Source organism: Emys orbicularis, chromosome 1 (genome assembly GCF_028017835.1).
Source record: "Emys orbicularis isolate rEmyOrb1 chromosome 1, rEmyOrb1.hap1, whole genome shotgun sequence".
Taxonomy (NCBI): Eukaryota; Metazoa; Chordata; order Testudines; family Emydidae; genus Emys; species Emys orbicularis.
This window is the reverse complement of record NC_088683.1, coordinates 106726908-106749748: the sequence shown is the minus strand read 5'-3', so window position 1 is coordinate 106749748 and position 22841 is coordinate 106726908. Positions and strand designations below refer to the sequence as shown.

The 22841-nt window shown below is 44.4% G+C and overlaps 1 protein-coding gene across 1 annotated transcript in view; it reads left to right on the top strand.

Moving 5' to 3' along the window:
* Positions 1 to 22841, top strand: part of TBXAS1 (thromboxane A synthase 1) — a 328018-nt gene that overhangs the window by 225656 nt on the left and 79521 nt on the right. The window contains exon 9 of the mRNA XM_065407299.1: positions 6411 to 6725. Within this exon, the coding sequence (XP_065263371.1) occupies positions 6411 to 6725 (315 nt within the window). The remainder of the gene's footprint in view (positions 1 to 6410; positions 6726 to 22841) is intronic.

Genomic DNA, 22841 nt, shown 5'->3' with positions numbered 1-22841 from the left:
TTCCAGAGTTGGGAGCCTCCATTGAGAGTGCCCTGCCCTCAACCCCCAGATGTGCAAATCTAGAACCTGTCAACTCAAGCATCCCAATTAATTCCAATCTCTGGTTTAAAACATATAAAAAGAAGAGAATCTCTGACTTATTGGGGTGACTGGATTTTTTTTCCAGAGGGCTGGAGTTTGCATGTTTTTGATGTGAAACTTAGTGGTTTTAATCAGAAGTTGGATTTGACCATCTTGTTTCAATTTGACAGATACTCTTCCTTGAAGGCTTCATTTTGTGCTCCACAGTAAAGCTTCCAATTAAAAAAAAAATTAAGAGTTTTATTCTCCGCTGCTTTACTGATGCCAGTGAAGCTATTCCAGCCAAAGATCTGGCCCCAAGATGCTGGCCCTCAAGGTTGCGAATTTAGCTTTCAAAATGTGAACTGGATGCAGACTAATATAGTTATGTGTGTCTGAGTCTGCAGAGAGCCTGAAACAATCCCTCAAAGAGGTGTGGACTGCCTCATTTTATATCAGTGGGTTAACTCTGAATCCTAAAGAGATTTTACTGTTAACCTCTTTTGTTATTTCACAGCCAATCAAAGCATGCAGGAAAGAGGAAGTATGATCAAACTGTGAAGGTCTGGTGCAGTCTATTGTTAGTGGCATTTCATTTTGGCATCATGAGTGTGTGGAGCTTGGGTTGGCAAGAGCTTTGGTGAGAGGAGCTTGGGAGAGTTTCACCCATGATATTTTCCAGCCTGGCTGCTGGTTTCATGTGTAATTTGCTTTGATATTGTTTAGTTCATTCAAATCTGAAACCGAAATTGAATTACGGGCGTGAGAAAAATTTGTAGAAATCCTTGCAGTTGAAAGCATCCTTCTGAATGGAGATTCCACGGGAAATGGTTCTGGTAGTGCTGTCTGTGAGCTTTTCCTTTCGCCTTCCAAAACTGTAACCCAAGAGGTCCAGTTGAGTCCCAAAAGCCGGGATTCAGTAGTTAAAAGGTCACTCTATAGGCTTAACTTAAAAGTTATGTAAAAATGCAGTTTCCCAGTTTGAGGCTGAGTGAGCTTGAGACCCTGCCCAAGACCCTTGATTCTCGTGAGGAGAAGAATTTTGACATCTGTGAAACTTAAAAGTGAGGATTGAAGAAAGAATGATAAATACTGCTGGATGTGCCTTCCCCAGGACAGCACACATCTATTCTTCTGCTACACATCTGCAGCACAAAGCTGGTTAGTTCCATGCAGAATGATTTTTCTGCATGGCCAGGTGACGTTTAAGGAGACTAATGAGAGGGATGATATGGCCCAGATCAGTGGTGTCAGGAAGCATATAATAAAGTATCTTTCTCCGAGAGACTGAAAGCAGGACTTGTCCTAGTATATATTTCAAAGGGGATAACTATGTCATCCACAAAGTTGAACATTTACCCTCCTGCAAACCACATCCAAATTATAGTCTTTTAAGCAGTAACTAAACCTGAAGCTTTCATTGGTTTAATGATAGATGCTTCTTTGTGTGGAAAAAAATAAAAAATGGAAGTCCATCTCATTGACGCGACTTTGTTTTGCTGCTGGCATTGCAGCTCCCTCTTACTCGGGAATAACCTAGCTAAGCAAGATTGAATATAATATAGAAGCTTCTGTTGGCTTCTGCTGCCTGCCAGGAAAATCAAAGAAACTTCCCATTGGGAAGAGTAAGTCAGCAGCTAACTGTGATGCCCAGAGAATGTTTTCATGTGGTGGTGCTACCGATATCAGATCTGTTGTCAAACTGAAAAATGTGTGTTTTCTTCCCTGTGAATGTACCTGAGAGACTCCCTCTTCTCACCTCCAGCAACTGACAAATAATCCACCTTTTTTTGTTTCTATGCCAATGTTTTTCCCAGTCACCATGCTGTGCTTTTTGGGGAAGGATGATTTTACTACTTTTGTGATCCCAGAAAAAAAATGCATGTCTCACTGTGATAGGTAATAACCAACCTGTCAAATGGAAATCTCTTTTCTCTTGCTGGGCTGATGATTGTTAATGTTGCATTCTGTATTGATGTGTAAAGTAGAGCTGGATGAACTGTGTACTGTGGAGGATTTGTTAAAATGTTCCACTTTGTTCTCTTCGTGAATTATCGATGAACAAGATGTGATTTTTCATAGTTTTATTCATTCTTCACCTTTATTCAAATAGTGTGCGCAAATAAACATAAGTTTTTTATGGATTGTTCACCTAACTGTGGCTTTAAATAGTCCCTGTTCGTTACGGGGCCAATCACATGGTATAAATAAGTTAGAAGTTATTTGCTTCTCCTCTCTGATTGGATGGCCTACAGTTCATAAACAGGAAGAGGTGTCCCTTTTCCATATTATATGCAAAATGGTCAAAATTGTGATGGCAGTGTTTTAGTAAAATACACTAGTGAATATTTAACTTGTGCTAGAATTCATTTTGTTTTCCACAGATGTTCTTGTGAACTAAATTTTGCTTACCCTGTTCTATTATTTATTATGATTATTACTACTTCAACTATTCTGGGAGAGCCTACAGGCCTCAAATGAGATCAGGGCCTCATATTGCTAAATGGTGGGCAAGCATATTGTAAGGGACAATTCCTGCCCCAAAGAATTTGCAATCTAAATTTGAAGTTCAGACTTGACAAGTGGGTACAATTCCCAGGCAACAGGAGCCAGTGGGTTGCTTTGCAAGAATATTCATAAATGTATCTTTGACCATATTTGCCTAGGTGTCTGGCTGATGAGTCTTGCCCACATGCTCAGGGTTTAGCTGATTGCCATATTTGGGGTCGGGAAGGAATTTTCCTCCAGGGCAGATTGGCAGAGGCCCTGGGGTTTTTTCACCTTCCTCTGCAGCGTGGGGCACGGGTCACTTGCTGGAGGATTCTCTGCACCGTCAAGTCTTTAAACCATGATTAGAGGACTTCAATGGCTCAGACACAGGTTTGATGCAGGAGTGGGTGGGTGAGATTCTGTAGCCTGCGTTGTGCAGGAGGTCAGACTAGATGATCATAATGGTCCCTTCTGACCTTAAAGTCTATGATTCTATCTCTGGTTGAAACTAAGTGCTTGTCTACACTAGAAAAATTGTACCACTTTAAAATTACTGGTAGAGTCACAGCAGTACAACCCCTCTAGTGTTGACATAGTTATATTGGTATAAAGGTGATTTATACCATAAAACTAACTATTCCTGTGCAAGAAAGGGAATAACTATATTGGTGTAAATCACCTTTATACAGGTATAACTGCATACACAGTAGGGCATTTACCAGTATCACACACGTAATTGAAATAGGTATACAGAAAAAAATGTCAAGTGTAGACCAGGACTAAGAGCTGAACTCTTTTATTGCACAATGCATTGACTACCAGAACAAATGTTGAATGAGCACGTGAATGAAGTCTTCCTAGGGCTGTTAAATGCAGTTTTTAGCCATACAGAGAAGAGTTAAAGTATGCAGAAGTATTGATTCTTCGGTTCACAGGGACAGCTGGGAAAGAAGGTATATCACACAGTAACAGTTACAATACAGTCACAGCTCTCTTATTTCTTCATGTATTAGACGTGAGAGGCTTTTTGCTAGGAGTACATTCATTTTCACTGCAGAGCACATTTCTAAATTTAGGCATAGGATGGTGTGGTAAGTGATGGAACACATTTCTGAGTGCAATATACAGTAATATGGCTTTGCATGCTTCATCACCCTGGGAAATCCATGTATGCAGGGCACTGGGTGTAATGCAGATCAGCTCAGCCAGTACACACAGCTCTTGTCTATACTATAACTGGCAATGGCCTCTATAATCCAGCCTCTTGCTTTCAGGGACAGCAAATTCACATGTGCAATTACAAGCTTTCATTTGATGGACTGAGAGTCACTAAGGCCAGGTCTACACTACCGCGGTAGTTCGATGGCTGGCAATCGAAGTTCCGGGTTCGATTTATCGCGTCTGGTCTGGACGCGATAAATCGATCCCGGAAGCGCTCGCCGTCGACTGCGGTACTCCAGCTCGGCGAGAGGAGTACCGCGGAGTCGACGGGGAGCCTGCCTGCCGCGTGTGGACCGCGTCTGAACCGCGGTAAGTTCGAACTAAGGTATGTCGACTTCAGCTACGTTATTCATGTAGCTGAAGTTGCGTACCTTAGTTCGAATTTGGGGGTTAGTGTAGACCAGGCCTTAGAGAGGTTCCGTGCTACCCCCTTGCCTTACCCAAACACTCTGAATTTCAGTTTCTCTCTGCAGTTTGCTGGCAGCAGAGCTAGAGCACAGGACATAAAATATTTCTCCTCTTGTCTCTCGCTGCTCCTTGTTCCCATGTCATGTAAAAATATTATCTGATTAAGTCTGTTGACATATATAATTAATTGCTACTTCCTTACCCTTATCTCACTTGCCTGTCCTTTCTCTGGCTTCTTCTTTATCTGTATCATCTGATGCAAGAAAATAATTCAAAATATTTTTTGTTTATTTTTTAATGAATAAATAAATGCCGATTTAATCCTTTTGAAGAAACACTTGATCCCTGCTTTTCCTTTTCAAGCTGCAGCATGTCAGAACCTGGCACTGCAGTCACCCCGGGTCCTTTCTGTGCTATGATACATTATGTTGATATTTGAGGAATTGAAACTGAATCTCCTGGCCATATGGCTTAGATTCAGCACAACAGTATTATATCCTGCTCTCAAAAGTCAATCCAAACCTTTTGGGCTATGTTTTAAAGCCCTACCAAATTTGCTCTCCAAACTGGCTTGGAGTCAACTTACCTTGTGCATAGTTTTGTTCTTGTGGCATTTTTCTGGCACAAACTGACATATGCAAGTAGCTTTAGTAAAAGAAGGATGGTTCAACAAGCATTTTGCATGAACAAGACATACCTACATGTTTTGTACTGATATAACTAAGTCGTATAAAGATGCTTATAGTAGTGCAGCTTATTACCAAAGTTAGTTATACTAAGATAAGCACTTTTATACCAATGAAATGGAGTCCACCCTAGAGGATTGCACAACCAGTATAGTTAAATTGATACAAAAACTGTGGGTAGATCTGCCCTGAGACCTAGATTGTGGCTTAGTATGCTCTTGAATGGCTGAATAAGCTAACTCCCCTGTACACACCTAGCGTGGCTATCTGGACCTTAGGTTTGGGCATATGTGAATAAGTGGAGCAACATGCTTGCTTACTCCCTTCTCAGAGTAGGTAGGTGGGGAATGGGCAGAGACTATGCCTCCCTCCCTCCCTACCCCACACATGCACACTCACTGGCAGTACAGCTGTGCTGGTGTGGATTGGCTGGGACATGCCATTATAAATACTACCAGAAGGTTGGGTTACCATCCGTCCGGGTTTCCCCGGACATGTCCGGCTTTTTCAGCTTTAAATGGCCGTCCGGGGGGGATTTCTAATCAAGTAGAAATGTCCGGGATTTCCCCCTTCCCCTCATGCAGAGTGCGGCGCGGCTGATTGGACGGCTGTGCCTGATTGAAAGCCGCTCGCAGCCACTGGGGCCTCTAGCAGCCAGAGTCCCTCCCCCTCCTCCGCTCCCCCGCAGAGTAGCGCGGCAGTGTTTGAGTCCACGTGGAGCCCGCAGCTCTCCCTCTGCTGGGTGAGCGGGGGAGGGGGGAGCAGGGCAGGCGGGGGAGGGTGTAGAGGCTGCAGGGCGAGGAGGAGCAGGGCAGGCAGGGGCATAGAGGCTGCAGGGGCAGGGCAGGCGGGGGGTGCAGAGGCTGCAGGGGCAGGGGGGCAGGGCAAGTGGGGAGCAGGGGGCACAGAGGCTGCAGGGGCGGGGGGCTGCAGGGGCGGGGGGCGCAGAGGCTGCAGGGCGAGGAGGAGCAGGGCAGGCAGGGGCATAGAGGCTGCAGGGGCGGGGGGTGCAGGGGCTGCAGGGCGAGTGGGGAGCAGGGGGCACAGAGGCTGCAGGGGTGGGGGTGGGTGCAGAGGCTGCAGGGCGAGGCGGAGCAGGGCAGGCAGGGGCATAGAGGCTGCAGGGGCAGGGGGGCACAGAGGCTGCAGGGGCTGCAGGGCGAGTGGGGAGCAGGGAAGCACTTAGCAACCCCCAACAAGATCAGAGCGGGAGGGAGGAGGGGGAATGCTGGGTGCTCAGAGGAGTGGGCAGAGTTGGGGCAGGGACTTTGGGGAAGGGGTTGGAATGGGGGTGGAGAAGGGGCGGGGCCAGGGGTGGGGAAGGGGCGGAGTTGGGGCAGGGGCGGGACCGGGGCCCTGTGGAGTGTCCTCTTTTTTAAATGTTTGAATATGGTAACCCTACCAGAAGGTGCTAAATACCCACCCTCTGGAAATAAGGTCCCTGTAATGTGTCTGAAGTTGGGCACGCACCATCATTTTTGAACACATATGCATATTATTACTTTGACTCATTCTTAGCGTATGTTTTTATCTTGCATTTCACAGAGGCGCAGAGATTTCCTCCAGTTGATACTCGATGCCCGCAGCTCTACTAACTACATCGGTGAGGAGTACTTTGACATAGTCAACCAAGCTGATGTTTCCATTCAGGACCATAAGCCTCCTGTTGACAAGGCCCTGCCTAAAAAGGTTCAGAAGACATTGTCTGAGGATGAGATAGTAGGCCAAGCCTTCATCTTCCTGATTGGTGGGTATGAGACCACCACCAATGCCCTCTCCTTCGCCACCTACTTATTAGCCACCAACCCGGAGTGCCAGGAGAAACTGCTGCAGGAGATAGATGAGTTCTCTGGAAAACATGTGAGTAGATTCATTGACTTCATACAATTCTTTGCTCTTTGCATAACGTAAGTAGTGTGAGCAGAGTGCCCTCCTTGAAATACAGACCTGGACACGTGAGGCAGATATTAAAAATGTAAATTACATGCACAAAGCTACATTAATGCAACATGAATATTGCACCATTAAAATAAAAAAGTCAGGGAGTGCAAAAATTAAGATCCCAAGAGTAATATTTAAATGAACCATGGTCTTTCTTTTTATTAATCCACTGTGAATGTATCCTCTGACTGTAGCCTCTAGTGCAGGTGGTACTCTTCTCGGCCCGAGTCCTGTATGCATTTCCTGGGTTTTAGTTATATTCAATTACTTATTTAACAAGAAAAATAAAAACATAAAATGCTAAATGTCACCACCTGGCCTGGAAACACATGGCATGGATGCCAGACTGTTGTGACTGAATCCAACCACTGGGTCCTACATGCTTCTAAATCCACTGGGACTAGGTCGTGTCTACTCACTGTTTCTAATGATAAGACTCGGTTTATAATTCTAGGTTATTATTAGTACTGTTGCACTCCAAGTGGAGCATCTTACTCGTTTCACTCAGGTACAATGGACAAATTCTGCCCTCACAACGATTTAACTTCATTGATGACACTGGGGAGTTGCAAAGTTGTGACTGAGGGCACACTTTGGCCTACAGTGGGTATGATTTATTGGTTTATATTGCAGTCACAGCCCATCAGGATTACAATCTATTGTGCTAGATATTATATTAACACATAAGAAAATATAGTCTGTGCTCTCCCAAGGAACTAACAGTCTAAGAAAATAAGTGACATCCAAAAGGATCCAATGAAATATATACAAGTAAGAGTGTGTGTGTGTGTACGTGTGTGTGTATACACAGGGCCAGCTCTAGGCACCAGCATTCCAAGCATGTGCTTGGGGCAGCACTTTTCAAGGGGCAGCACTCCAGGTTTTATTTTTTTTGCTTCAGCGGCAGCACTCCTTTTTTTTTTTTTTTTTTTTTTGCTGTTGTTGTTTTTTTGCTTCGGCAGCGGCACTCCAACCCCTTTTTCATTTTATTTATTTATTTATCTTTTGCTTGGGGCAGCAAAAAACCTGGAGCCGGCACTGTGTATACATACACTCTCTCTCTCTCTCTCTCTTCACATCTACATACACAAATACATTATATTTTTCCACATAATTGTAAGTAGATGTATGCATTGTGACATAGTGTGTGATTCACTTCTATCTTTCTGTGTTCTCTGAGCTTCTATTATTGTTAGGTTCAAAGGAGTAATGCTTGACTTTTGTTCCTATTACAAATTTATTTTCATTGTAACGCCATCTTTTGTGATATTTGGAGAAAGCTCTGTCACTAGGGCTTTAATGGCAGAGTAGAATATAAAGAAGGAGGTGGGAATGGTGGGCACACAGATTAACTGGGTGGTTTAACAGCTTAATAAACGGTTCATAGAATCATAGAATCATAGAATATCAGGGTTGGAAGGGACCTCAGGAGGTCATCTAGTCCAACCCCCTGCTCAAAGCAGGACCAATTCCCAACTAAATCATCCCAGCCAGGGCTTTGTCAAGCCGGGCCTTAAAAACCTCCAAGGAAGGAGACTCCACCACCTCCCTAGGTAACGCATTCCAGTGCTTCACCACCCTCCTAGTGAAATAGTGTTTCCTAATATCCAACCTAGACCTCCCCCACTGCAACTTGAGACCATTGCTCCTTGTTCTGTCATCTGCCACCATTGAGAACAGCCGAGTTCCATCCTCTTTGGAACCCCCCTTCAGGTAGTTGAAGGCTGCTATCAAATCCCCCCTCATTCTTCTCTTCTGGAGACTAAACAATCCCAGTTCCCTCAGCCTCTCCTCATAAGTCATGTGCTCCAGACCCCTAATCATTTTTGTTGCCCTCCGCTGGACTCTTTCCAATTTTTCCACATCCTTCTTGTAGTGTGGGGCCCAAAACTGAACACAGTACTCGAGATGAGGCCTCACCAATGTCGAATAAAGGGGAACGATCACGTCCCTCGATCTGCTGGCAATGCCCCTACTTATACAGCCCAAAATGCCGTTAGCCTTCTTGGCAACAAGAGCACACTGTTGACTCATATCCAGCTTCTCGTCCACTGTGACCCCTAGGTCCTTTTCTGCAGAACTGCTACCTAGCCATTCGGTCCCTAGTCTGTAGCTGTGCATGGGATTCTTCCGTCCTAAGTGCAGGACTCTGCACTTGTCCTTGTTGAACCTCATCAGGTTTCTTTTGGCCCAATCCTCTAATTTGTCTAGGTCCCTCTGTATCCGATCCCTACCCTCTAGTGTATCTACCACGCCTCCTAGTTTAGTGTCATCGGCAAACTTGCTGAGAGTGCAGTCCACACCATCCTCCAGATCATTAATAAAGATATTAAACAAAACCGGCCCCAGGACCGACCCTTGGGGCACTCTGCTTAAAACTGGCTGCCAACTAGACATGGAGCCATTGATCACTACCCGTTGAGCCCGACGATCTAGCCAGCTTTCTATCCACCTTACAGTCCATTCATCCAGCCCATACTTCTTTAACTTGGCAGCAAGAATACTGTGGGAGACCGTATCAAAAGCTTTGCTAAAGTCAAGGAATAACACATCCACTGCTTTCCCCTCATCCACAGAGCCAGTTATCTCATCATAGAAGGCAATTAGGTTAGTCAGGCACGACTTCCCCTTGGTGAATCCATGCTGACTGTTCCTGATCACTTTCCTCTCCTCTAAGTGTTTCATAATTGATTCCTTGAGGACCTGCTCCATGATTTTTCCAGGGACTGAGGTGAGGCTGACTGGCCTGTAGTTCCCTGGATCCTCCTTCTTCCCTTTTTTAAAGATGGGCACTACATTAGCCTTTTTCCAGTCATCCGGTTGGTTCAATATGCAGTCATACGTGTAATGGGATTGATGGCCTTATCTTTATTTCATAGTGGACATCAGTCTGGATACCAAGGCAATACATGCACAGTTGTCAGTAGCCCCTTGCAGAGCATTTCCCCTGTTACCTCACTGGTGTTCAGTTTTAGCTACCGATGACCTATATATGGCTGTATGACAATGGAGAAGAGGAACAGAACTGTAGTTATCCAGCTGTCCTCTTCAATAACAAGAAGTTCATGCTTCCAGTCTGCATGGCCCCCTGTCATAAGGTTTCCTATTACTACCAACATTAACCACAATTAATCTTTTTTATGTGTTAGAGGATCCCTGATCCAGGAATTCACTTCAGGGTCAGGAAGAGGGTATAGCAGTTCAATCCCATTAGCACTGTAATTAACCACATTTAGCCTAAAAAATAAAATCCTCACAAATGATTTGAAAAGTTACGGGGGAAGAAACTGTTTTAGAACTGGGAATGTATTGATGTATCATGTTCGAGGTGGAGGGGGGGGAAATATGTGACCCAAAGGCTCGCTGATCTCAAAGTCACTAAGAAACCTGAAGAGGTTATAGCAGTTGAATGATGCTCAACATTTCAGCTTAGCTCTTACCTTTAATCAAGGTGCTTTGCAATTTAAAGATCATGGTAGAAGAACATTTGTGGGACAGAACAGGCAAGATGGGTGCAGCTGGACAGGTTGCATCTGACCAGTAGATAAATAGAAGTCTGTACTTATTCATAGATGCACGCATGTTAAACGGTTACGCTGTGTCCTGTCCAGCCAAATTTATACTCAGCTAATGGCAGTACACCTACTAAATTCCCCCAGCAATTTCAGTTGCATTGTACAGTTATATTTTATTGCCCTAAACTGTGGTGTAGAGTTGCAGTATGATCTTAAAACAGCTGCTGCATTACATCCCAGAGATGGCTGCATTTCAGTGGTGAACAAAGTGATTTATGCATAGATAGGAGTAGTTAATACAGTCATTTTCTAGTGTTTATAGAGCATCGTGGGATCCAGCTGAGTGGGCCTGTCATATAGAGCCCTGTCAATCCTGGCCCTTCTGACCAGGGAGTAAGAGGCACCCACATCCCTTACCCCCACACTCAGGGGCTTTATGCCAGCCTGACCTATCCTAATGAGAATGAGGCACAAATAGGGGAACAGAGCAGTTCCTTGGTGGCTCCTGGGTTCAGACCTGAAGAGTCCCATGAGTTCCCTATCCTCTGTGCAGGCCCTTTGTCTATCCCCCTTGCACAGTGAATGCAGAAGCTACCACTAACCTGGGCTGCAGTAAGCCTTGCGGAGCAGCTTGCTGGGGAAGACAGCCTTAGGATGGGGCTGCTCCATCAGTTTCCCTCAGAAAACAGTGGTCAGGTAACAATTCCTCCTCCACCTTCACTCCTCTCTGCTGCTTACTCTGTTCTTTCACTTTTGCTACACTCGGGCCCCTCCTGGGTTTGTACATGTGCTGCTCTGTAACCATTCCTCTCAACCATTCAGTATCCTTTGCTGGTTCCATCTTGAAGACCTTACAGCCTAGGAAGACATGAGGGAAAGAGTTGAGGGAGAGGGATACAGTTGCAGTTTTGCTACTGCCTTTCATTTCACTTCATTTTTGTTCCTCTCCAGATAAACCCATCTGTACAAAAGACAAAAGGTCTTCTTATTTTCTTACATGAGCAATGTCAGTTCACCCTTTAGTCTTTAAATCCAACCCAGATCATCAGGTGATTAATCTACCTTGGGGGTGGGGTGGGGTGGAGGCTAGGAGCAGGAATCTGGACAGTTCACCCTTCAGAGGGTGAAGAGAGCCAAAAGAGCTGATAAGAACGTATTTTTGTGCCTATACCTTAATGTTAGGGAGAAAACCTAATCTAGTGGATTGTGGCTGCAACTAGGAGCAAGGAACCTTCTGAGTTCTGATCCTGGTTGGAAAAATGACTCACTGTGTCGCCTCAGTCAAAACACTTCACCTTTCTGATTCTCAGTTTAACATGTAAAATATGGACAAGAATTATGTACCGACCTGCCTTACAGAGATGTTGTGGGGATCAACTTACTAATGTTCATATCCATTTTTCTGATATAAAGCACTGTGTACGGCAAGTGTAAGTAAGGACCTGCTGCTGATCCTAGAACCATGCTGAAATAATTTGAAAAAAATCTAACACTGTATTAATGATTAAGTCCTCAGTGGGCTGATACTAGCTAGGAGGGCTATGGTGAAGCTCCACCTGAATAACAGCTCATTCATTCTTGTCGCTGGTGGCCCATGAACATTGTTAGGGCCAGACAAACATCAGGGAGAGCATGAGGTTGGGAGGAATAAGGAAGCAAATGTAAATGTGTTTTAAAAATGAAGAGCAAATATTAATGGAAACTATTAAATATGGAAACTGAACCGTTGGGGGTCTTCCATTCTAGTTTTTAAATAATATGCAGTATATTACTATTATTTATTTACATACCTAGAAACCCCAACCAAAACTAGGGCCTCATTGCATTAAGCATGTATTTACACATAATAAGAGACAATCCCTGCCCCCAAAATGCTTATAGTTTGAATGTAATAGGTAAGACAGACAAAGGGAGGAAGAAAGGAAATATGCCCGTTTTAAGGATGAGAAATAGAGAGATTGTTGGTATGTCTAAACTGCAGTTACACACCTGCGGATGGCCCATGCCAGCTGTCTCGGGCTGCGAGGTTGTTTTATTGCTGTGTAGGAGTTTGGGCTCAGGCTGCGCTCAAGCTCTGGGACCTTCCCACATCACAGGGCCCTAGAACCCGGGCTCCAGCTTGGGCCCAAACGTCTACATCGCCATTAAATAGCCCCTTAGCCCAAGCCCTGCTGTCAGCCCGAGTCAGCTGGCACGAGCCAGCCATGGGGTTTTCATTGCAGTGTAGACCTACCCTCAGTGACTTGCCCAAAGTCATACAAGAAGAGCCAGGAACTGAATCTACATCTCCTGATTCACAGTCCAATGTCTTAACTACAAGAATCAGGGGGTAGCCGTGTTAGTCTGTATCTACAAAAACAACAAGGAGTCTGGTGGCACCTTAAAGACTAACAGATTTATTTGGGCATAAGCTTTCGTGGGTTTTTACCCACGAAAGCTTATGCCCAAATAAATCTGTTAGTCTTTAAGGTGCCACCAGACTCCTTGTTGTTTTAACTACAAGACAGTCGTTCCTTTCTGTTGTAACCCACAAATCTTAAAGAAACTCGAGGTCTTGGGATTTTAGCTTGCTGCTTAAAGGCAGTTTAGAGAAATGTTTTTAAAGGAAAAAACTCTGTCCCATAAACATTTGCTCTTCTGTTGCTCTGGCATGTCAAACAAAGAAATGTTGGCCTGTCCTATGTTTAAATTGTATTTATTGCTTTTCATTGGCGTTGAATTGTGCCTACCCTACATTGTTACACATCATCATTTCATTTATAAAATGGTACTGCTTAATTGTTGTTATAAATCTGCTTTGAATGGTGAGTTGTAAATTAGCCAGGAGCTGGACTGGATTGATACATAGCCACTCCATTGCAGGTCGTGAACTTGCTCTAGTAATTCATGAAATAATTTGGACACAAGCTAGGTTTTCTTTTATTGCCTAACTTGCAAACTTTGGGCCCAGATCCTTCTCTCACGTAAATCAGCATAGCTCCATTGACATAAGTGGAGCTAAGCTGATAGGTACCAGCTGATTGTGCCCTTTTGTCTTGAACTCCCTTCCTGCTATTGTAGCAATCTAACTAAATACTGCTTGATATGATATTTTCATCTTGTTACAAAGGAGTCTTTACCAACTTAAAATTCTTCCCTTCCATAAAGTTCCCAGAGAGCAGTGAGAGGAAAAAGGATTTATTATGGTGTCATTTTGCCTAATCAAATACTTTATATTTTAAACTGTTTTTGCAGTGAATCTCTTTAGTAGACAGGCTGCTTTCGTCGAGTATTAGCGAAAACAAGAGGTGAAAGTCACAGAAATGCCACTGTCAGGGAATTACCCACAACAATTTGCATGTATCTGGTGCCTTTCATGCTGTATCTCAAGGCACTTTACTCTCAGAAGCTTGCAATTACAGAGACTAAGCTTTGCTGAGCAAATATGCTGACGGTGAAGACATGTTTGTCAAGAGAGCCTGTATCGTAAATAGGCTTTGGAAGAAGAATTCCACAGATGAGGGACACTATTTTATACACAAAATAAGCCCAACCAGCAAGAATCATTTTGCTGTCAACTTTGTCAAAGAAAAGGCCCACTTTGATTTCGTTATTTGTGCAAGGAGAGGATGTTTCAGAGCAGCACCTCATTCATGTGAGCATCAGGTGCCAGTAAGCAGCTTTGTTACTTAAAAATAAAAACCCAGTACCAAATCCTTACACCACAATAAACAAGAGCCTATTTCTGCATTCCTGGTAAGGTCACTGGATATTTAAATATTAATCTATGTCTCTAGATACTTTTATATTTGCTGTATGATGATTGCCAGAGCAGGGGAAGAAAATACATCTTTTCTTGCTGTTTCTCCACTCTGTCAGTGTGATATATCCAGGGTACAATCCAGGCTAATAGGTAGCTGTGTCACCCCTGCCCTCTAAACCTGGGGTTCCCTTTACACTGTGTTACTGCTGTAGCCTCCAGTTTGGACTGCTTACAGATGGCCTCCAGCATGCAAGCACTCCCACCTACGTCTGTGTGCGTCCTGCAGCCAGCCAGTCATATCGTCTCAGCAGCTTGGTTATATTGCAGGGTGATCTCAACAGGGCTGCCCAGAGGATTCAGGGGGCCTGGGGCAAAGCAATTTTGGGCGCCCCTTCCATAAAAAAAAGTTGCAATACTTTAGAATACTATATTCTCATGGGGGCCCCTGCGGGGCCCGGGGCCTGGGGCAAATTGCCCCACTTGCCCCTCCCCACCCCCCCGGGTGGCCCTGGATCTCAACAGCCCCCAGTCCAATATCTTTCCCAAAAATGTATTTCCTGTACTGGCCAGCCCTCTCCTGGACAATACAAGCTTATATAAAGTTTGTTTTATTAACAGAAATAGTATGCACACATCTTGTTACTGCAATGGAGTTTTCCAGACACTTCAATTTAAACACACTGGATTAGATAAAAACAAGTTTATTAACTACAATGAGAGAGATTTTAAGAGTGTACAAGTTATGAGACATAAAAGTTAGAAATGGTTACAAGAAAATAAAGTTAAAATGGTACAGATGCCTAACTTAACAAACTATGTCAAACTCAAGCAATTTCTCTCACTGTATGCTAATAGCAGTCTTACTGATCAAACTTCTTAGGCCAGAACCCCTTCTCCAGTTCAATGGCTGCTACCTTTGTCCCTTCTGGTGCAATGAATTGATGGACAGAGAGAGGGAGGGAAGAGGGGTGCCTTGGGGTGTTTGTCCCTGTTTTTATAGTGTCAGCCCCCCTCTTGGAAAAAATTTCCATCTGAGATTCTGGAGACAAAAAGTCTATGGAGAAGGATGTACCCTGGTGCTTTTTCCTCACCTGTCTGAGATTTCTTTGTCAATCTTTCCTGCTTGATGCCTCTGTTTACTGCTTAAATGCAAATTAAGCAGAGTACACATTCCTTTGTTTGAGACAGACCTGTTTGTCAACTTCTGCTGTGGTTTGGAACATGTGTTAATAACATACAAGGAAATCTTCTAACTTCACATACAACGTTGCCAGACACATTTTATCAGGACTATATTGACCAGTAAATTATGAGTTTTCAAATGAAATCTCACAAGGCATACTGTGTACAAAGGTTATTGCGACAGTGTGTAGAGTGTGGACTTGCTGTCACAATCAGCTTCTAGAGAGGAAGGATTTTGGGGAAATCCTGGTTCAGTTACCAGTGTGACCTTGGGCAAGTCACTTAGTCTTTCTGTGCCTTAGTTCCCCATCTGTAAAATGGGGATGATGATGATAATACTTTCCTACGTCACAAGGCTGTTGTGAGGATAAATACATTTTAAAAAACCTTGTGAGGTGCTCAGATACTACAGTAATGAGGGCCAGATAAGTACCCTAGATAGATACGATGTATTCTGTTAGGAGTTACATGTATGAAATGATTTTTGACTGGCAGGTGTCAGTAGTTACCACCTTCCTCCACACCTGCACTCCAGATAAGTACTCCTGGACCATAAATCATTGCTGTTTCCGGGACTCTCCAATCTATTTAATATTTCAGACTAGACTTGCAAAGACATATACCGGTTGATTGCTAAATCAGGAGGAGTTTTAGAAGTGTTTTTTAAGAGTATATTATTAGTTTATATAAACATAGTCAGTATCTTAAAGCCCCAGCAAGAGCCATGCATTCTTCTGTCTCTTGACTGTTCTAGGAACCTTACAGCAAAGACAGCCTGCATCTGAGAAATTCACTTGACCACTGGGGCAGCACCATGAGTAGGCAGGGTGGTCTGGAGTGAAACTGTTGACATGACCAGTGCCCTCATTTTTCAAGATTATATTATTGGCCATAGGCTTTTGAGACTATCATTTTTTTCTAATAAATTTGTATATTCTTTTCCAAGCTAGTTACCACAGAATCATCCGTCTCTTTCCTATGAAATCTAATCTTATCTGTTGCTTGCAATTCCACATGTGGCTTGGTATACTAAAGGGGGCGTTGGATAATATATGCTGTTGAGAGATTAATTTTTGACCCCTTGATTTTCCTGGCATTTTGACATCAGAATGGTTAACCAGCATCACTACAAGGTTGATGTTAAAGAATTAATTATTCCAGGGACATGGAAATTAGACAGACTGGGCTAAATTGCAGTCATGCAGCCTCTAGGATGATGGACACCCTAGGAATTCATAAGTTTGATTAGCTAGATTAGCTGAAAAGGGAAGGAACGGAAAGGATCCTCCCCCACTTCAGACTTTTCTTGGAGGAGGGAAAATTGACGTATTTTTCTCTCAGGCTAAAAGAAAATTAGCTTCCTCAAGTGAGAGTTGGACTCCTATCCCCATTTCTCCTGTCCACCGTTTTGGTAATATTTGGTAATCAATATACTTCCAGCATAGACCTTGTAAGCCAAACGCACAACAATATCAGTGTTTTGTTTCTCTTTTGTATCTGCTGATAGACCAGTTTATTTGCAGAGCAGAGCATCACAGCAGGTGGAGTAAGGGGAGAGCCTAACTGGAGTGAAACCCTTGTCCACACTGATGACCAGGGGAGATTGAGAACAGATACACTAGGATTTGGAAAGGAGCAGGGCAGGTGGATGCTCAGAGTTTCACTTGACAGGTGGGCCGTAGGGAGATGAGGAGGCAAGCTGGAGACACAATAAATTTCCTTGGCTGGCTGTGCCTCCTGCAATCTTTCATAGGCCTTGGAATGGTTGTAAGGTACTAGCCCTGCCAGGGAAGCCATATGTGATGAGATGTAGTTTTGTCCATATTGTATGATGCCTATAGAATGGGATTATCTTGTCTGGATGCAGAGTGTCTCCCAGCAGCAGTCTGCCCAGAAGCATGAGGTCCTATGTGCAGGAACTAGGTCCAACCCTGCAGTGCAGGTCCTGTGGGTTGTGATGCAAAGTAAGTAAATTGGGGTGAAAGGGGAGGACCCTTGCCCAAAAGAACAGTGGGCTCAGCCATACTTATTACCTACAGAAACTAGAATATAGGAAGTCAAAGAAATCTGGAACATCTGGCCTCGCGGTATTCAAAAACAACAAGAGAGGAAGAGCTTTGTATGATACCTCTCTTTGTATGGAACCCAGACTGTATCCCGAAAGCTCAACATTAACTGGAAATAGAATTCGGCAGGATAGCACCTATCTCCTGGGGAGCACTAACCAAACTAAACAATAGCAGCAAAAATGTAACTTCTCAATTTAGATGTTAATTTGCTTCCACTTGGAACAACAACATCCTTTCCTCTTCCCCAAATTAGCCACAAGATTTCTCAGGAGATCAATAGTGCTTCAGGTGTAGCATTGTAGTCTGCTTTATGCATTACCATCAATCCCTCTTATCCTGAGAGGTCTTCAAGCCTCAGCAATAAAAATGAAGAGGAGATCTTGATACAAGTAGCTCCTTTCCTGACCAAGACGACCTTGGGTTTTTGAGACTCCAGAGAAACAGGTACCTCGTCTCTCAGTAAGGGCTCTCCTAGTGGAAGGGGAGAATTCAAGTAACACATATAACCAGTAAATAATCTATATGTGTCTGTATGTGAATGAGCTATAGGGAAGAAAAGGAGAACTCTGTAATCTAAAAGTCCAGCACAGAATCCTAAATTACCTATATTATACTTCCAGAGTCTAAAAGCTGGGCTGATGAGAGCACATGAGAGTAATTTGTTAAGAAATATTAAATCCCCAGAAGCATACCATGATGGAATTAAACTCCTGTTTAATGTGTTAGCAACTTAAAAAATGATCCTAACTGGTTTGAGTGTTAGGTCAAAATGGAATTTTTCCTCCAGGTATGTACATAAATTAGGTAGTATTAATAGAAAACAGCCAGACCATTTATTTGTCAATACGTGTACAAAGTGAAGGCTGACTGACCGGCTGCCAGAAGGAATGGAAACTAGTTTGCATCTCATGATTATGTAAAGCAGTACCTTAATGGGGTGAACTTCCTGTGACCTTCCCATGTTGCCCTCCCTGCTCCCACCCTACCTGATGGGGATTTTCAATTTCTAACAATTTACTCATGCAATAATGCTACGCAGCAGGAAGCTTTGGTATTGCATGTTCCAGCCTAAGATGCCTTTTTAATGTTGGATTAGAGAAACAATTGTGATTCAGTATTTAGGATTTTCTTTTCTTCTGTCTATAAGTGGAGTATTTGGGTAGGGTTCTTCCTGTGATATGGCTAAACATATCTCCGTTAAAATGGGACAAAAGGGAATGGTGTTGGGAGGAAGTCAGGGAAATGGAAAAAAAAACCTCAGCGTGCATGCTGTTTAATACTATTTTGTTTCACACTGATTAATAGTTTATTAGACCAAAGAATTGAAGAACATTGAATTTTCACTAGGGTTACTAACAAAAAAAATTAATGGCATAAATTGCCAAAAAGTGACTAGTGATTTTGGATGCCTAGATTTATTGGGGGCCAAATTTGAGAGACCTAATAGAGGTCTGATTTTTGGAGGGCAGAAAAATAGGCCCTTTTATAGTGTCTCGGATTGGGCAACCAAAAATTGAGACTCTGAGATTAGTTATTTTTTGAAAATGTAGACCACTTTCCCAAAATGTGTCTGTGTGATTTGGATGATTGTTAATAGGATATGGAGCCTATCACCTCTATATCAGCAGCTGAGAGAGGGCCTAAGGGCCTAGGTCAATAGAGATTGAGGGTAATTACTATTCAAGGTCTCTGATGCAATGCTATGTGTCTCTCTCCATGTATGGACAAGTGTCTGAATCCATTTAAAAACTGGTACCAGGGTTGGCAATGTTGTTAGGGGGGCCACAGATTGAATTCACTTGGAATTAGGTCTTTATTTCGCTCCTACAGGTTATCCCTCCTGGCTACCATGGAGGTATATGACAAAGACAGGGAAGGGAAGCTTATGCTGCCGCTGCACATGTGGAATGCGTTCCGTGAACAGAATAATTAATTTTTCAGGGCTGTCGAACCAGCACTTTTCACCAGCACCAATCACATTTTAATATCCTAGAAAACAATGAGATTGTGTTTTAGGTCAAACTTTCTGGGTTTACATGCAAATGAGAGAGAAATTGAATTTCAAGGGTACTTTTGTTAATGAGTAGAAAAAAGGTACAAAGGTAATATTTTCCAATAATGTGTAACATTCCATTTGGTCAAAAAAGGAAGATGTTAAAATGATTTTGACACACAAATCACTTTGGGAACAGGAATTGAACGAGCTTTAACACCTTTCTTCATGTTAGACATGTTTGCAGTCCAAAAAAGACAAATTGTGTATCGTCAAAAAAGTTCAGAGCTGTAGGTCCATTATCTCTCGCCCCTCATTGCTCTTGATTTAAATAAACCACAGGGGGAGGGGTGTGGAAGGGATATCAAAAAGCCTATATACCATAAAGATAAAAAGAAACATCTCTGTAGCTCCACTTTTTTATGCATCAGTTTTGTATGCATTGAAGGTACAATATGATGAAGGTTTTATGCAGTCAGGAGCCAAGATTTAATAGCCTGATAAATAGAGAACCTTATAGCTAATGTCAAGGTGTTAATCTAACCTTGTATTTTAATCTGTTAGTTGCCCAGGGAATGGAAAAACAAAAGGTAAATATTTTGATGTTATGGAGTGTTCAGGGAGAAAATTTTCTTCCAGCAGAGCGGCTTTTAAATAAATGTTTAAGATTTTTTTTTTCCTTGATGGGGAAAGAATAACTATAAGATAGATTTAGTAAATTCACTTTCCTTTAAATGTCCTGCATCTTTCCCTCTCACTAATTAGTAAAAGTCAAATGCTCTTGCTCTGCAGACAGCGACTATGAAGAAAGGGATAAAGTATGTGGAAAAGACTGCAGAGCTGAAATAATTAGGCAATTTATCATTTAGGGTAATTGAACTTGTGCAAAGCAGCATTGTTTAGTACAGGTTTCCATTTCTTCTAACTGGGTGTGAAAATGCAGTTGCATTGATTGGGCAATACTTCTGTGCTTTTTCCAATATGCATTATACCATGGTCTCTCAGTTCAAAGAGCAACCATTTTTCCAGTGATTTTTTCCCCTTCACTGATCTTCAGAGTCAGCATTGAGCTTCTCAGACCCCAAGCCAAGATTAAAGCACCCAATATAGAGACAGAGATGGGGGGGTTGGGTTGCTGGATTTTATTTTTTTCCTCCACCAGGTGATTTTCACTTAACAAATTAAAGTTTTCACTTTGTTTCAAAGGAAAGATTGCCAAATGGAAGCCCATCTTAGTCGCACTGGTAGCTAGCTGAGACATTATGTCAGTTTCCCAGGCATGTAGGCATAGGGAACAGGAGGTCCAAAACTGTGCCTCTGAGGGTATGTCTACACTGCAATTAAAAACCCCTGGCTGGCCAATGCCAGCTGACTTGGGCTCGCGGGGCTCAGGCTGCAGGGCTGTTTCAATCCTGTGTAGACTTCTGGTCTTAGGCTGTAGCCTGGGCTCTAGGACCCTGTGAGGTGGAAGATTCCCAGAGCTTGGACTGCAGCCTGAGCCCGTAAGTCTACCCTGCAGTGAAACAGCTCCTGCGAGCCCAAGTCAGATGACTCCGGCCAGCCGTGGGTTATTAATTGCAGTGTACGTGTAGGGTGACCAGACATCCTGTTTTTAAAGGGACAGTCCTGTATTTAAGCCCTCCTGCAGGTGTCCTGACTTTTTCTTAAAAACCGGCAAATTGTCCCATATTCTGTGTCTCTTCCCCTCCTCCCCCCCCACACACACCAATCAGCACTGGTGGATCCTGCTGCTGGCTGGATCCCTGCTCGCCAACTGCCCACTCACCAGCAGTGAGGGGGGGTGTCAAGTGGCTGATGATGGGGATGGGTTGTGCAAGGCTGGGGATGGGGCAAAGATGCAGCGCGTGGGGCTGGCTGTCTCCCCTTGCTGGTCCATCAGCGCACCCCTTCTGCTTGCCGGCTCTTGGCCAGCAGGGCCCCATCCCATTTCCTGCCAGCGCTGGCTGTGAGCTGCGGTGGCTGGTGAGTGCAGGCAGGCACCAGGCGGTGGCTGATTGTGTCGCCTCTGCTGCCCACTCATCGGCCCTTTATGTGCTTCCCCCACTCGCTGCCTCTTCCTGTTTTGCCCCTTTGCCCCCTCCCCCCAGCCCTGCTGCTCCTCCTTTGCCCGCGTCCCACTCCCAGCGCTGTGTGGAGAACCGGCCCCTGGTTGGAGCGCTCAGCTCACCAACAGCCTGGCTGTCGAGCTCCTTCCTTCCCCCACTGCCTCTGGCTGGGCCGGCACCCCAGGAAAACACAAGACCCTCCAGCCAGGGGCGCTGGCCAGGAGGAGCTGAGCCCTGCATATGCCAAAGCCCCGCACAGCGCTGGCATGGGGCAGCCTTTCTGCCCTTCAGCTAAGCTCTGGAGTGGTGGGAGGAAGCAATTTCCAGCCTGTTCACACCCCGAACCTGCAGGTTCCACAGCAACTCCTAGGGCAGGGACTTATCACCCTCTTCACCCGCCCTGGATCCTGCCCCCAGGGAGCATGGGGCTGCTCCGTCCCCTAGGCACCCTTCCCGGCTGAGCCACCTCTCTGACTGGGTTCGCTGAAGCCCCTGCAGTCATGTTCCCTGGGCCCTGGTGCACAATGCATTCTTAGGGCTTAACCCCTTCCTGCCCGCGCTGTAGCCAGAGGCGGCTGGGTTATGTTGGTGGCCAGGAGCAGCCTGGAGGTGTTAGCTGTCTTTCCACACTAAGAAAGAACAAGCTGCTTTCAGCCACACAAGGGAGGGGAGGGGAGGGGTGGAGGGAGAAAAGATGAGCTCTGCAAAGACCTGGGCCAGGTCATCCCTTCCCCCACTCCTCCTTCCCTGCGGCTGGAAGCAGCTCCGGTCCCTTCCCTCCCACACAGTGCCGAAAGGCTGCTGCTGGCCACATTCTGGTGTGAACCCTGGCAGAAATCTGGGGAGGGGAGCATGTGACTCTGCATCCCCCCCTGCCCCATATGTTGCCTTGGGAAGATGCAGTGCCAGGTACCAGGGGAGGCAGGTCCGTGCCGGAGGCCCAGCCAGGTGTGGAGGGCAGAGAGCGCTGGGCAGGGAGGGTAGGGTCAGTCAGTCACCCCCCCGTGTGAAAGAGGTGTACGGAAGTGTTTGGGGGAGGGAGGTAAGGGGTGTGTGTATCGCCCTCCCCGTGTGAACCCTAAAGCCTTAAAGATGAGAAAGTAAATAAAAAGAATCCAACTATGCAGTATTTCTTAACAGGGGCTCAGTCAACTTGATGTTAATTTGAATGTTTGTACTGCATAGTTCTGATTGATTGCCGTTGAACTTGCTTGAATACCAGTGATTTTACCAGGTGTCCCGTATTCAGCATAGGGAAATGTGGTCACCCTATGTAAGCGCATCTTGAGAATGAAAAATATAAGCATGAGGGCACCACCAGCAGGTAGATATTGTTTAGATATTAAGGGGACAGAGATGAGCAGTGATTGTTTTATAAGACACAAACAAGTTCATTATTCATTGGCAGACATGGCTGCCCCTTCACTCTGGTAATCCTTGTGGCCCTATGCATTTCAAGTGCCACTAA